Raw genomic sequence first — 15,255 nt, 5'->3', positions numbered from 1 at the left:
AAATCGCGCATGTGCATAGAGTGAGAGAGTTCACTGGTTTAACTCGGCGACCGGTCGAGGAAGTGCTGCGATTTGGTCGAAACAATTCATCCGTGTGGACATTTCTTGGCCGTCCGTCGCTCGGAATCGCTGAAGAGGTAAAATTAGAACCCAGGTCTTGCTGAAAGGGTCCTGGAAATGCAGTTCAAAGCTCGTCTAGTAAGTCCTGGTCCGTGGGGCTTTCGGCTGACCGGTGGAAAAGAACAAAACCAGCCTCTCACCATTTCACGGGTAAGTCGTTCACAGTGTGTGTGTCAAGTCTCCTTTTAACTTTATTGCTATTTGAGTTTGGTGTGTGTGTGTGCACTGTTTGTCCCACGCGAAAGAGCGGCGATCATTACACTCAACATGGCCAAAATTTGCATATACCTTAGCGTTTTTTGCGCACGTCTCCAAACCCAGGTAGAAACTATAAGCCAATGGTGTACGCTGAAAGATTGTAAGCGCAGTTTCCATATTTCACAACTTTCTCCAAACGTACAGAACATATCATAATTTGCGCGAAGGAAACCGCTGAAGTGCCGTAACTATTAAATGTGTCAACTACAGCAGAGTTGCGCAGACGCAAGTGAGAAAATTCCTCGAACATTCCAACATGGCGAACGAGTCTGGATTTCTACAGTCAAAACTATGCATAGCAACTGGTTTCAATTGGACAATAATTAGGATCAAGAATGTTCATTCGCCATTTCGTATTTACTTTTTTCTCCAAAGTTACGTAGGTCGATAAAATCTAGAGTAGATTACAAGAAATTACCACAGGACGGTTTTGTACAATCGAAGAGAATTTGAATTCCCTCAAGTTCTCTCCATGCATACCTTCATGTTGCGTCTTATCTGATACGACGAGAGGTCAAGCCGTGTTACCATTAAACTATACAAACATTCTCTCAAGTCGTCTCAATATCAATCTGAGCCACGGTTGGCATAGAAACATCCAAATCCCAGAAGGAGAGAGACTATTTTAAAAATAGTCATGTGCGAAAATAACACCAACGGCGTTTTTTCAAAGGCCCACATCCGGGTTAAACACACACTTAATACGACATGCGAATAGTTTGTGTCTTTATTTAAGTTTCTTCTGCTGTGAGTGATTATAATCATAATGAAGGCACGGCTAAAAATTTACTCGATGAAAGCTAAATTTAAAGAATATCGCAGACAGATGTCATTTCTGGGCACACCTGTAAAATACCACCGCAAGATTTATTCTCTCCGAGATATTGCGACAGCGATTACCATGCCCTCAAGATGACAGTACACCTAGAATTTAACAGTAATACGTGCCGACTGAAGATGGCGGAAAGGTCAGGGGTCAAATGTCCCTTGGCATGGTGTTTGACACGTTCGAGACACATCTGTGTGAGTGAGTAATCGAACAGACTTGCAGCAGATTATCTAACTATTTTCACGAATTATGGGAGAAATAACTCTATGTAAAATTTCAGACTTTTTGTCTTGAACTTTTCATCCTACGCGCTTATTTATTTTTACCAAATTGTTTTATTCCCTTGTAAAATACAGGAACATATTTTCAAGTATATAAAACAGATGATGTTTTAAATTAATGATTTCTAATTTGACAAACTCTCAGTGGTGGTGAACCATAATGCATTAGTAAACAATAATATTGCTGTAAACAACAATATTACTTTTGACAGGAGCATGAAGAATGTGTTAGCTAAAGTCTGCCTTTGATCGTGATTCCATTGAGACTTTGCCCGTGACCGATATTCCCACGAGACTATGCCCGTGACCGGTATTTCCATAGACTTTGCCAGTGGCCAGTGACTCCCGCGAAATTTTGCCCTGCCTCGTTCAAGTTTCCTCTCACTTTCAAAGGCTGTGAGAAGAAATAAACAGATAGGAATGTAAACTATGTTTCCTTTCTCACGATGGTTTTGACCACTCTACTACCGCGTTACGCGGAATAGTCGCAGACATTCATGGTTGGCTATTGGTCGTTGATTCAAGTCTGCTAGGTTGAAGTAGTGGCATGTCCGACTGCGAAAGAGCTGAATATTATTGTTGTTGCCGTTTGGTAAATTTATCTTTATAAGGCTGGGGTGAGGTTGAGAGGGGGGGGGCTTAGTCCAAGGTAAACATATGCAAATAATTCAAGGGTTGGTTTCTGTGTAGAGTTGCTCTGTTGTATGTCAACACAGTGTTATCATGTCTCAAATAGTAATTGTAAAGACACATTACCACAGTTTCTTTGATGTCATCATAAATTTTGAATAGATTGAAGCGGAGTTTAAACATTATTCATAGCTAGCCTTATTATGTCATATCACAAAACGTCTAAACTCTGACGTCATCTTAAAAACGCATCATGACACGTCATGACGCAATCAACAATAATACTGTAATACTATAAACAATTCGAGGTCGTCACCGTTAGTATCATCATCAACACCAACATCATCATCGTCACCACCTGCACCGCCACCATCATCATCACCATCGTAACAACTGCGGCTGACTCGCAGCGTGTTTGCAAGGTTATATCTGACTGGTCGATTGTCAATATTCACAGCAACTTAGGGAGTTTATTTGTATTATTTCATTATAACGGTACGATTCTGCCAACCAATTGGATAACAGCTTCGAAATCGCTGCGAGTCGGCCCAACAACTGTCATTGTAAATAACCAGGATTTCTAACCCTTTCCTGTGACACACACACTTATCGAAAACTTCGATAAACCATGTGTTATTTTGCACAGCTGTTTCATTAAAGACGTGACAGTTCCTGACCTAGCCTCCACTGTCATGATTATCAATCCAATCTTATCACATTTCAGCCAATCTAAACTAGACTTTTTAGGAAATTTATTCAGGTCATCTCACATTCTACATCTTTCTCATAATGAAACTCGTGCTTTTAATTTACTTTGAAGCACGCAGTCTAATTTGCCAAGCCTCGACAGCTATTTTAGAGTTTTTTTGAGGAAAACTAAATTTAGTTATTCTTTGACGACATACTTGACGATGGATTGATAATTTCGTCGTGAAAATCAATTCGTACATCTCTGATATAAATCACATTTTATTCCAAATAACGTTCTTATTACTTAATATGATATTTTATCCAAACACTGCAAACAATTTTCCTGTGAAACTGGAGCTTCAACAGCCCTTGAAGAATGTTATATTGACTTTCATTGAAGTATTGTTGAGGCCAATATAGTATATTATCGACTTGCAAAATGTTGAAAGCGCTGGGAATTGGAATTCGGAAACGGGTGTGGAACATACCTAAAGGGTCAAAACATATGTATCCAGATTTCTAAGTGTCCCATGGACACCACGCGTCTCCCGATCGACCTTCAGTTAACATCGCTTCATGGTTGATTACTTTTAAAATAGAACTATTTGAACTGCTCTCCAGCACTGTGGCTAACTTATAAAAACAACTACAAGCATGTAATTGACAGTCCAAGGCGCGTCTCAAATTTCATGCAGATTTCATCGCTGTGAAAGTCGTAAGTTTTATAGAGGTTACGCGGTCAAATTTTCAATATTACAGTCTATGTGACAATAAATCTGTGTTTTCCAATCAACTTTCGATGGCATTCGACCATGATAAAATGTACTAATGAAATAAATTTTAAACTCAATCGAAGACTCAGCACGATCGGTACATCTGTGTCAGGGTATTTGCAACCTTTAGAACATTTGAGTATCACTTACTGGAGCTTTATCACTTCTGAGGGCTTTCTCATTTTAAAAAGACATTTTCAAGATGTTATCAAAATATTAATGGTCGACTTTCAGGCATTTTTTCAATCAGTAATTTAGTTTAGCTGTCATACCAACTTTGCTCAGACACAAGCTTATTTTGTTGATGATTTGCTGTATTTCACTAGTGTTTTGACATTGACACAAGCATTCTGCAGGTCAGAGGTCGATGTCAATGGACACTTATGACGTATGCGGGTCGTTGCAACCGACTCTGCGATCATTTATGACAAGTAATAATTGCACAAAAAACATGCGTCTTTCCAGATACATTTCATTGCAAAAAAAATCACCTAAAACATGAAAATCTCTAGACATTTTGAAAATCGAGGACACACTTCAAACCACAGTTAAATTAAACTTGCAAACAATAGACTTGATCCGTTTTGACGTCAGAGTTATGTCATTGATATGCGATACTGGATATTTGCCCGAATATTTTGAGGAGATTTCTGAAAATTAATCTTCCATGAATCATTAAAGGGTAGTTTGATAAACTGATGTTCTGAATAAAGCTATAAAAATTATATGCCACAGAATACGACCACAATACAAGCAGCAGCAATGAAACACATGTACTGTGACAACATTTGTCCGAATCTGGCGTCGACAGCAGCAAATGGCGCACGCGCATTGCTACAAATCTGCAATCAAAATCAGCGCTATTACCAGAATTATTATGATCATACTTTTTCATAACATCTAAAGTTGAGTTGACAACTTAATTCAAAGGAACAAACATACCAACGATAACGATCATTTTACCAGCCTCGGGAAAAGTTCTTTAGTCGCAGAAAACGTTCATGTAAAATGAACTTTCACAATCCTCGACTCAGCCAGTAACTTTTTAATGTCAATGGGTTGTCGATGAAACATATTTTGTACCGCAAAGACTGTGGCCATCTGTAAGCTATTTGTTTTAAGCCCATTGACTCAATATTTATTCCCAGTGAGATCAAATTTACATTGTGGTCACCCGCCCCCTATATCACATACGAGAATGTACAAGTATGTATTTTTATATCGTTTATAAATCATACACGTATTAACTTCAGTATTCAAGCGATAAAGTATTGGACCAATGATTTCTATACACTGGTGTAAAATTCCATCTACCAGCCATGAACGTAATTTGTTTCTACTTGTCGTGTCTCTAAATCAAATGTGATGTACCTCAAACTACTTGAAGCCTTACATGAGAGAAAATTTATCACCAGTTTAAAACGATACGATCACTGTGAACAAAACAACGCCTACGAAAGGGAACATAATACAATTAGAGACCTAATCCAGGATATCTATTTTAGGTCACCCCTCATGTCTTTGCGAAATCTGAATCCCGAGTGTTGGCATTGCAGAACCTAGAATTGGCGAGGACAGACAATGACCCATCGTAATAGACAACAATGACCCGAGACAAACACGTGCCACGTTGTTTCTAAATCGTCTCTATAGGCAAATGGTTTTTCCGCGGCCACAGGCTCCCTATCTGTATGAGATGTTGTCCGTGCCACAGAATTAAATTTTACCCTCATTTTAAAAGATTGAAATTCATCGAGGTCAAAAATTATTACTAAATGGCTATAATGGTAATGCTACAACGTGCATTTTAATAAAAAGATACACACTGCGGTGTAGATATTGCTGATAACGTTCTGTGGATGAACGTTGAGAGCTCAATTGGCATCCGTGTGATGTTAAATTTAATTTAGATTGGGAGATTAGATATAGATTGCAATTGTGCAACCTTCGCCGACAAAAGTTAATCAAGTTGATCATAGATATCACAAATCTCCGATGCTCACTTGCTTGGAAAGTCTCAATGGTCTCTAGCTAGCGATGTTAACGTTGACGTTGAGTTTTCAAGGAAGCGTTAGTCTAGCTATTGCCGAGATAGTTTTCCTGGCGTGACGTTATTTTCTAATGACACTTGTTCCGCCCCTTTACCGTCAAAATCAACGTTTGGATTCATGATTCCACCATGCAGTCGAAGCGAAGCCAAGAGAAAGATTAATAAGATGTCCAAAATATGCATCTTTAGAGGAAGGACGTGATAATTGCTAGAATGACGGCGACAGTTTCTGTTGTGATGTCTGTCAGCACCTTCTAATGTGATGAGGATAAGAACAACTGCACACGAAGAAGAGCAAGTTAAGATCGGAATGTTTGTAAACGTCACGCATTTTATGACGCGACCAACAGACAGAGACCTTTTTCATGATGAAGGAAATCAACAATCGCAAGACTTTAGGTATAGACAGCAATATACTTTTAAACATTTAATAGCAACACAAGAAAGGCGCGTAGCGATCATCTTTAAAAACACATGGTAAATCCTACAATGATGAAACGTTCACCTTCGAGCAAAATCTGTGGCAAAATCCTGCCCTCAGGGTCCATACGTGTTTATTCTGTCGTTTATACATCGGTGACTTATATAAACACGTCTCAACCAGTAGATGGGTGAGAGGTTACGCGGCCAATAGAAGACAAGTTGGTTAGGTACAAAGTTAAAACAAGTTGGTTAGGTACAAAATTAGGAAAACTGGAAATTTCATACCAGTTGGCTGAAAATACAGCACAAAAATCTCACACAAGATGAACAAATGCAGCCGACAAGAGATGGGTATAGTTGGAAGAATCGTGATAGGCAAAAATCTTGCTGCGGTCGCGGTCCGTCCCAAAGATTATGAAGGACGCCACCACACTTGGGTTATATCTAGTTACCCCTGAATACCGCATTTGGAGAATGTCTACCGTAACTAGGATATGGCTATTATTACGACATTCTCAAGACATAAATATTACGACGGCTTTGGTTTTACACATAATGACATGCGTATTGGCTTCCGTTCTATTTTTGATGTCTTAACCGCAATGCATTTGAAAGAATAAGTAAAGGAATGTAGGTCACGGAGAGCGTACGGTACAAACTCACACCCCACAGACATAACATTGCGTATCTAAACGCCTGTCATCTTTTGCCAGGTTTGTATATCTTAGATACATAAAGTCTGAAAATGCATCGATAACGCCACGATGCACGAATTTGATTTTGCCAGTATATTACATCGCAGGGCAATTTAATATTTTTGAAAGAAATATACACGAAAAAAGTTATTAATATATTTTTGTTTCAGACAACTGCCGGTGGCAAAGCCGCCAAAGCCGATATAAAAAAAGATGACCTTCTAACAGCAATAAATGGAGAACCAACGTTTGATATGACCTTGGCTCAAGCTCAAGAGAAAATTCGACAAATCAAAGGCGACCTTTTTCTGTCATTGATGAGGTGAGAATTGTGTCAATTATTACATAAATAAAGTTATTTTGACAGTTTATGTGAATTTCATATTTGCCACAGACGCATATAAGTCAGCACAACCTTTTTGTGGTCACAAAGTGTTCATGATTCTATTGATGACGTAACAGAGCGCACGCGCACATGAACTGTGAAAGCTGATCTATGGAACATATTATCCTGATAAGTGAACATTAAAGTCGTGCCCGGAATTCGAGGCAAAGCTATCAGTACACATTTAACAACAATCGTCAGCGAACTTATGCTAAGTAATGATAAATATTTCAGTCTGGCAGGGCAAATGTTATAACACATGCTCTATTGCATTTATCGATGTTCTATGACCTCGAGGGGACACACAGCCATAGAACACAAGCGTAGAAATCTTTGAAATCATCGTCACTATGACATCACAATGACGTCAATTCGTTGGTGTACGATGTGATTATTATGTTCAATAAGTTGAACTCCGGACTTATAAACTTGTGGACAATATTATGATAAAAATTATTAACTGTTGTAATTGTAACATTTTAAGTATTCAATGTAGAGAGTGCTACTCAAACTGTGACAGCTGATCTATCGAACATTTTAAGCACTTGTGTGTTCAGAAAAAAAAATTGCATTATATATTTGCAATTGTGCAAACTTGCTACGCGTTTCCATTTCCGAAATCATTGTGAAAAATAAGGAAAAAACCTCACAAAAACATTGTGACCAACCACAAAAAATAACCGAGTTCGCCAAAATAAAAATTCTGCAAACTGGTGAAAGTTTTCAATTTCTGTCGATCGACTACAAGTACAGGTGTCTATTTTTGCAGAATCGGCACAGACGTCGATAGAAAGGATCAGCCACCCCAAGCTGCATCGATGAGGGCGCCAACATCGCCGTACCAACCACAACAGGCGCAGTTCTCGCCACCACCGCCGCCACCTCCACCACCTCCGCCTGCGCCTCAACAACATTACACACCAAAGACTTACCAACCAGTTCGTCCAGCTGTACGTTCACCCTCGTACCAGGAAAGCTATTCGTCACCTCCAACGCCGTTCGGACAGCCCCCACCTCGCCAAGTCTTGCCGGCCACAGCTCCGCCATACAGACCGATCACCAGTCCAAGTCCAAAGGATAAGAAACCTTTCACCTACGGATATGACCCAACGTCTTCAAGATCTCCTCAGTTCAGACCTGCTGGGTCCACCGAAATAGACAATACCCCGAGGGTTGAAATTAGGAAAGAACCGCAATATCACCCACACCACCAACCAACCAAGGTACCCAGTTACTATCGGCGCATCGATCCCACGCATGGTGCTGGTGATCAGATGGAAGAGGTAAGAAACTGTGTCTGTTGTATCCATGACAACGAAATCCACTTCAGTTTCTTTGTTCCCAAGGTGAACATTAAATCGTCGTATTGGGACATTAGCAAAAAATCAAAACTTTTGAAGACTGTAAATGTAGTCGGCGAGGCAGGTCTTGTCAGGATTAGTTTCAGTCTTGTATTTCCAAAGAAGTTGAAGTTCATGTAAGCTTACGTATACTTATGATAACGTAGACGATCAGATGTGTAGCACACTGCCTTGGAGTTACTAAGGAAATTTTTTCTTTCAACTTCCATTCCATTTCTTTCAACTTTCATTCTCGTGAATATAATTAAAATCATATAATCCTCACTCCAACGACGTGACAGAATGGATTTCTACGCCGAAGAGAAGAAGAGGCTGTTCGTCATATAAATTGCCAGTATTCCTAAAGTTGCATTTTTTGCGCTCTAGTTTGTTCATTTATGATCGTCAAGAGATAGTTCAGAAGGTCTTTTGAGGATGAAATATAACTAACAGATCCCACTTGAAGCTATTCAGTGATTTTATCAGCAAAACAATCATTAGTACTCTAATCAGTCACAAAACTTTTTTGTTTCAACAGGAAATTACAAGTCCTACGGCAAAAGTTGTCCATCTGCAGTACAACTCTCCCGTTGGCATATACTCGGCTGGTAACATCGCTGACGCCTACCAGGAACAAACTGCTGACATGATTGGCCCTGGAAGAACAGGAGTTATTGGAGGGTATTGTATTCTATTAATAATTCCTATGTTAAATCATTTCACAGAGAGGATAAGTAATGTATATACGTACGTACGTATAGGTATGTATGTATGTATATATGTATGTATGTATGTATGTATGTATGTATGTATGTATGTATGTATGTATGTATGTATGTATGTATGTATGTATGTATGTATGTATGTATGTATGTATGTATGTATGTATGTATGTATGTATGTATGTATGTATGTATGTATGTATGTATGTATGTATGTATGTATGTATGTATGTATGTATGTATGTATGTATGTATGTATGTATGTATGTATGTATGTACGTACGTACGTATGTATGTATGTATGTATGTATGTATGTATGTATGTATGTGTATGTATATGTTTGTATTTATGGATGGATGGATCGATCCATTGATGGATCGAAATTTTTTTTAAATATTATTTTTAGGCCAAAGTTAATCGCGGTCCCTCAGACTTATTTTGCCGGGATGCAGACAAGGCAAAATAATCTTTTCTCCTTTTAGGCCAACCAGAAATATCTCAGACAAGATACACTGATACTGGTTATTTAATTCAACACTATATTTCTCAACAATAACATAGGGAATTACACATACAGTCGGTGTTTGCACAAAATATTCTGAGTATTTCAACATGCGCTCTCAGAATAAAACATATGCACAGCAAATCACTGAAGGTGTCATTTAGAATCTCACATGCCCGCGAAAACCCGACGAAGTGTAGGGCGCCGCCAGCGGCGGTACTAAAGTATTTGCAATGCAGAAGTATGAATTTGCCGAAATAAGAAAAAAAATCCAAATCGGGCAACATAGAAGCGGCGATTCCTATAAACAATTTATTTTTTCTTTCTAACCTAACTGCTAACACTGTACAGTATTGTTTTTGAAGTGCTGTAACAATCTATTGTAACAGTATCATCTGACGAGTTCTCCATACTGATGGCCCCTTTTACGTAGGACTGTTCACTTGGGGGCTCTAACCATCCACTGTCCTTTCATTGAACAACAGCTAGACAATGCCAGGTCCTGGTCACGTGAATCTGTGACTGAGCACTTTTATCAGGAATTATTTTCTTAAGGAAATGGAATAGCATATCGAAAATGTCCTTTGATATCAGAGCCAGTGCTCTATTATAGCATACACAGTTGAGAAAGTTTCTCGACTGTCTATGGTTATAGGACCCGCGATGGCGCCAGCTTATCCATTCTCACCACTTGACTTGTCTTTGGCGAATCTCTCTCTCTCTCTCTCTCTCTCTCTCTCTCTCTCTTTCTCTCTCTCTCTCTCTCTCTCTCTCTCTCTCTCTCTCTCTCTCTCTCTCTCTCTCTCCCTCCTCCTCCTTCCCTCCTCTCTCTTTCTCTCTCTATGAATTACGGTTAAAATATGAAGACGTATATATGACTTATAGTGAATATATGTAGACAAGATACAAATACAAATTTATGGGTCCATGTTTTAGGATATATGAAAACAAAAGCAATCCAATGTGTAAGTTTTTGGGTTTTATTTATTTTTTAAACCATGGTCTTCTCTGACATACGACCGCTTGGTACGGAGCCAGGCTAGGCAGAACACTCGACTCGAAAAGCAGCCGCAGTTCACAGGAAGCGCTATCTGTAGATGATTTTTTCAAGTTTTCTGCGGACCACAATTTTCGGGCTAATATCACAGACAAATAGAAACTGTTTCTTCTGTTTGTCTGTGCTAATATGCAGCATCTCGGAAGCTGTTATCCAATTGGTTGGCTGAATCTTGCCGTTATAATTGAGTTATACAAATGGACTCCCTAAGTTGCTGTGAATAGTGACAATCCACCTATCAGATATAACCTTCCAGTGCTAATTCTTCGATATACAACTCTTTACTCCTTCGTCTTCTTGGTGTATTCGGCAGTATTAAGCATAGGCTATCATTTATTTACCCCATTTACCAACAAAGTAATTTTTAATGATTTTTTAACTGTTCTTGTACAGGGGTGGCGGAACCTACGTCGACCATGGATCGTCAGTCTACAAACAGATTCACGACAACAGACCACCACCGCGTCATGGCGAGGCCAGCGCTAGATACATTGAGAAGAAACCGGGGGAAGAGATGCAGTACCATGGTTTCAGCAACCCCGGATGTCAGTCAAGATCGTTCAGAGCACTTCAGATGTACGTACAAGACGAGGACCAATACGGTCAAGAGCTTTAAAACAAGTAACTAATCATATTTGCCCTGAAGTTTTTCAACAAAAATCAGTAGCATTACCAGCTGGCACGTTTCACAGCATAGGACCAAAATAACCAAACTGCTCGCATTGATCTCCAACTCGTGAACTGTATCCGTCCTAGCCGAATAAGTTTGCTCAAAGCCAACACTTCAGCGATAGTACCAGTGTATATGAAATACGATACAAGGCGTGTCGTCGATTTCGTCGCATTTACCAGATGTGAAGACAGACAATCAAATCAGAACAAAAATCTTGGCAGATGACATGGACGTAATACCCGAAACAGAGAAGACAATTTGATAAGTAAGACTCACTAAGAAGTCATTGCGAAAGTCATTACCATTGAGGTATATAGGCACTAGCTTATAAAAAGTTTTATATTTCCTTGTTATTAATGTAAGGCCAGTTTCTCTTATGGTAGAATTAGGTGCGGCTCCAAGAGACGAAATTGTGATTAAGCGCAATACGTAAAGCAAAAAGCACCGTGTCATGTCTCATAACAAAGAGATGACCATCAAACTGAAAGTATATATGGAAAGAAAACAGGGAAAATGTTTGAAGTGTCGTTTTTTTATTTGAAACTTCTACGGAGTACACCTAAGTTAATCAAAAGCTGCTAAACGAACCGAGTTGTTGAAGTTCGCATATTTTGAGTTTTCTCGATCGTAAACAAACTTTGATGTTTCTTTTGTACGTATACAGTGACATACAGCACAAGCAGCTCTTGGTGTGATTTCAGAGTAGAAGTTACATCATGTATACAAAACTTCAAAACGGACATTAACTTTCTATCAACCGATTATCTGCAAGAACCTGTTGTAGCAATTATTAAACTCAGAATATTTAAAGCGAAAAGGGTAAACGCTAACATAGTGTAGCGTTGTTATTGAAGACAATGTCTGCATGATCTTAAGTTATGACCCATTTCTTCATACTGCGCAACATTTCTTTTCACAATTTGCAGCATACAGACGTGAAGGAGATTTTGATTGGCTGATCAGTTACCAGAGATAATCAGTTCTTGTTGGTGATGTGTGAAAGACTTCATTGATAATAATCGTATTCTGAAGCCAACTGCTGATTTTTACTAGTCAATTTTACTAAGTAATGCGCCAATACTAATTTGCATCAGTTAGGTGAATAGATAACAAGATTGAAAGCCGCACACTGTTCAGTTCTCATGATCTGTTTAAATTTGCGCTGGATAAAGGTAAATATTTATTTTTTCTCGAGATATTCAAAATATCAGAAAACAGCCGTAGACGGGCAATCACGTAAACTAGTTTTGAAACTGCCGCGAATATTCGAACATGTACACCTCTGTAGCAAAAACATGTAAATTTCAATGAAATTTACCCACGTCGTGAATTTAGACCTAGCCGGCTGGTCCATGCATAAAGAACTGACAGTTTACCAAAGATTTAACTTCATTTATTATTGATGACAATTTGAACGCACAGATGGAGCAAAATGACAGTCACACAGAATCAGTTGCGCACCTTGCACATTATACATCTATGCAACTTAAACTAATGTATTCCTAGCTGTTAGAAGCACGTTGTTCTTTTATTTGTGTGAGATGTGTTATGATGTATACGACTTTATGTAGCAGAAACCGTTGATGACTTGTTCATCCCGTTCACCCCTATCCATATAAGCAGGTCCACTCTTACCATTGATAACAATGGATTTAGGCAAAACTATTGTGGTGAAAGGGTTTACAACCGGATTGTTGCTATTCTTTCTCTACAGCAATAAAGACGTGCAAGTCGGCATTTCGACAACAGTTTGTACATTTCTTCCGCAAACATTGAAGCTTTTTAAATCGATCGATGCGCATGCGCCGACGATGTTCGCGATTGATGTCACGGTGACTTCAGGAAAGTATTTAGGTCTTGGCGTAACCGTGTTTTATTATATCCATAGTAGGAGAAGTGTTTATGTACGAATCATTCATTTTAACGCAATAAATATTTAGTCAAGCAGCTGAAGTTTGGGAATGTGTTCATTTGGAGTCGACATTGTATCTATTGAATCTGACATTTGTTTATACGTTTGTCATGATTTATTCCTGCGATTGCACCAGACTTCGTTTTTTGTCATTTCACGTGAAGAAACTAAAATCTGCAGGATATTCACGAGGCAAAATGCTTGATACAGAATATTTACGTATGAGGACGTATATTTAACCATAGACCCTCCATTTGGAGGGTCTATGATTTAACACCACAGTAGTGGTATACGTAACGTATGTCTTTGTGTATGGAATAGCAATACGGTAATGTAACTATGTAGAACAATTCGAAGACTATACGCATCACACATCACTGCGAATCAAGTTTACACTGTACTTGTGCATTTTATTTGTATACCAACGTGTATTAGCGTATTTGAATATATGTACATAATCAATAGATGTGTGTATATTGTCGTACTATATCAAGCATTTTGCCCGGTTGAGTTTCTATGCGATAAAATAATGAAGTTTCACAAGGCCTGCCACGTGACCCTTCCATACGACTACAGTAAGCCGATTTTTAGAGAACCCCCTCCTACATTCATTTTCATGAAATTTTCCACATTGTTCAGCCATACAACGCTCTGATAACTTTTTTACTGTATCTCTGTCTAATATTAAAATAGACTTCATTTAACTTTCGCACCGGTTCTAAAAATAAGGTAGAAAATGCTGACTCAGCGTTTTTTACTCTTCATCTATTATCCACTGTCGCAGATACATTGACGAACACTGTGATCGATAAGTTTTATCACAGATCACAGAGAATATTCTGGGATCTATGGCTTGAATTTTGATTTTTACCAAAACTTACAGAGAGGTAATCTAAAAATTCCCAATAGAATGAAATATCATTGTTTCCAACTTTACCGATTGAATATCCTGAGGGTAATATGCGCCTCGAAAGTGAAAGTTAAACTTTTGCTCAAACTTTCCTCAATGAAACTTTAGATAATTCTCTTACCAAAGCAAAAAAAAAAAAAAAAAAAAAAAAAAAAAAAAAAAAATCAGGGGTCACTGTGCAAAATTTGGTTCTAGAGAGACAAATCACCTAAAATTTCCCGATATTTGAAATTCAAAATGGGCGACATCCCTGTATGGGAAAAATAGAATTTTCGAAAAACTAAGACGGTGAAAACCTTTCTTTCATCAAGAGCATGAAAACGAGCCCCCACAAGTGGTAGATCAGAAGAGAATTGATAAAATTTGAAAGCCCGAATTTCTGTCAGCGAGGCGGGTTCTATAAGTTAACACAAATTACCTTGAAAGGAATGTTTAGTTACGAGTTTAATTTTTGTACTGTATGGAGGAAATTTGACGTCCATTAGTTGTATATTTTTCGTACAGATGAAAACTAAAAGACACCACGATACCCTCTGACGTTTCTTGATCGAATGAGGGCGTGGCCCTCTCGCCATACAACGGTCCTTTTATCAGAGAAGTGCTACACCGTACCGTGAGCGTATTGTTTTCGGCTCGCTTATGTTATGTAACATAGTGGCTTTGCTTTCGAGGCTGGCGACTTTACTCTTTGTCTTAAGATGCTTTGCATTTTTGAGCATCTTAATGTGGATTTGCTATGAGCAGATTTGGAGTTGATTTTTCTTCGCAGTGTAACAGTTTGGCGTTTTGTACTGCTTCTTAGGGAGTGTTGTGATGACATAGCGTTGTGTCAGTTACATATAATTCACGCTGGTCTAATTAATACACAGTTACAGAGTCTCGATACACTATAGGTATTGCCATCGTGTTATTTTCTAGAAGTAATGAACGGTTTAGACAATGTTTTTCGGACATGAAGTACTTTACAACCCTACTTTATTATAATTACATATCGAGAAATTATT

The 15,255-nt window shown here is 38.6% G+C and overlaps 1 protein-coding gene across 1 annotated transcript; it reads left to right on the top strand.

Moving 5' to 3' along the window:
* Nucleotides 1-13,376, top strand: LOC139123174 (LIM domain-binding protein 3-like). The gene is made up of 5 exons (XM_070689249.1): nucleotides 1-270; nucleotides 6,920-7,071; nucleotides 7,904-8,417; nucleotides 9,013-9,155; nucleotides 11,150-13,376. The coding sequence occupies exons 1-5, from the start codon at nucleotides 178-180 to the stop codon at nucleotides 11,370-11,372; spliced, it is 1,125 nt and encodes a 374-aa protein (XP_070545350.1). The 5' UTR covers nucleotides 1-177; the 3' UTR covers nucleotides 11,373-13,376.
* Nucleotides 13,377-15,255: the final 1,879 nt, after the last annotated feature.

This window comes from Ptychodera flava, chromosome 22 (genome assembly GCF_041260155.1).
Source record: "Ptychodera flava strain L36383 chromosome 22, AS_Pfla_20210202, whole genome shotgun sequence".
NCBI lineage: Eukaryota > Metazoa > Hemichordata > Enteropneusta > Ptychoderidae > Ptychodera > Ptychodera flava.
This window is presented reverse-complemented; position numbering and strand designations above follow the sequence as displayed.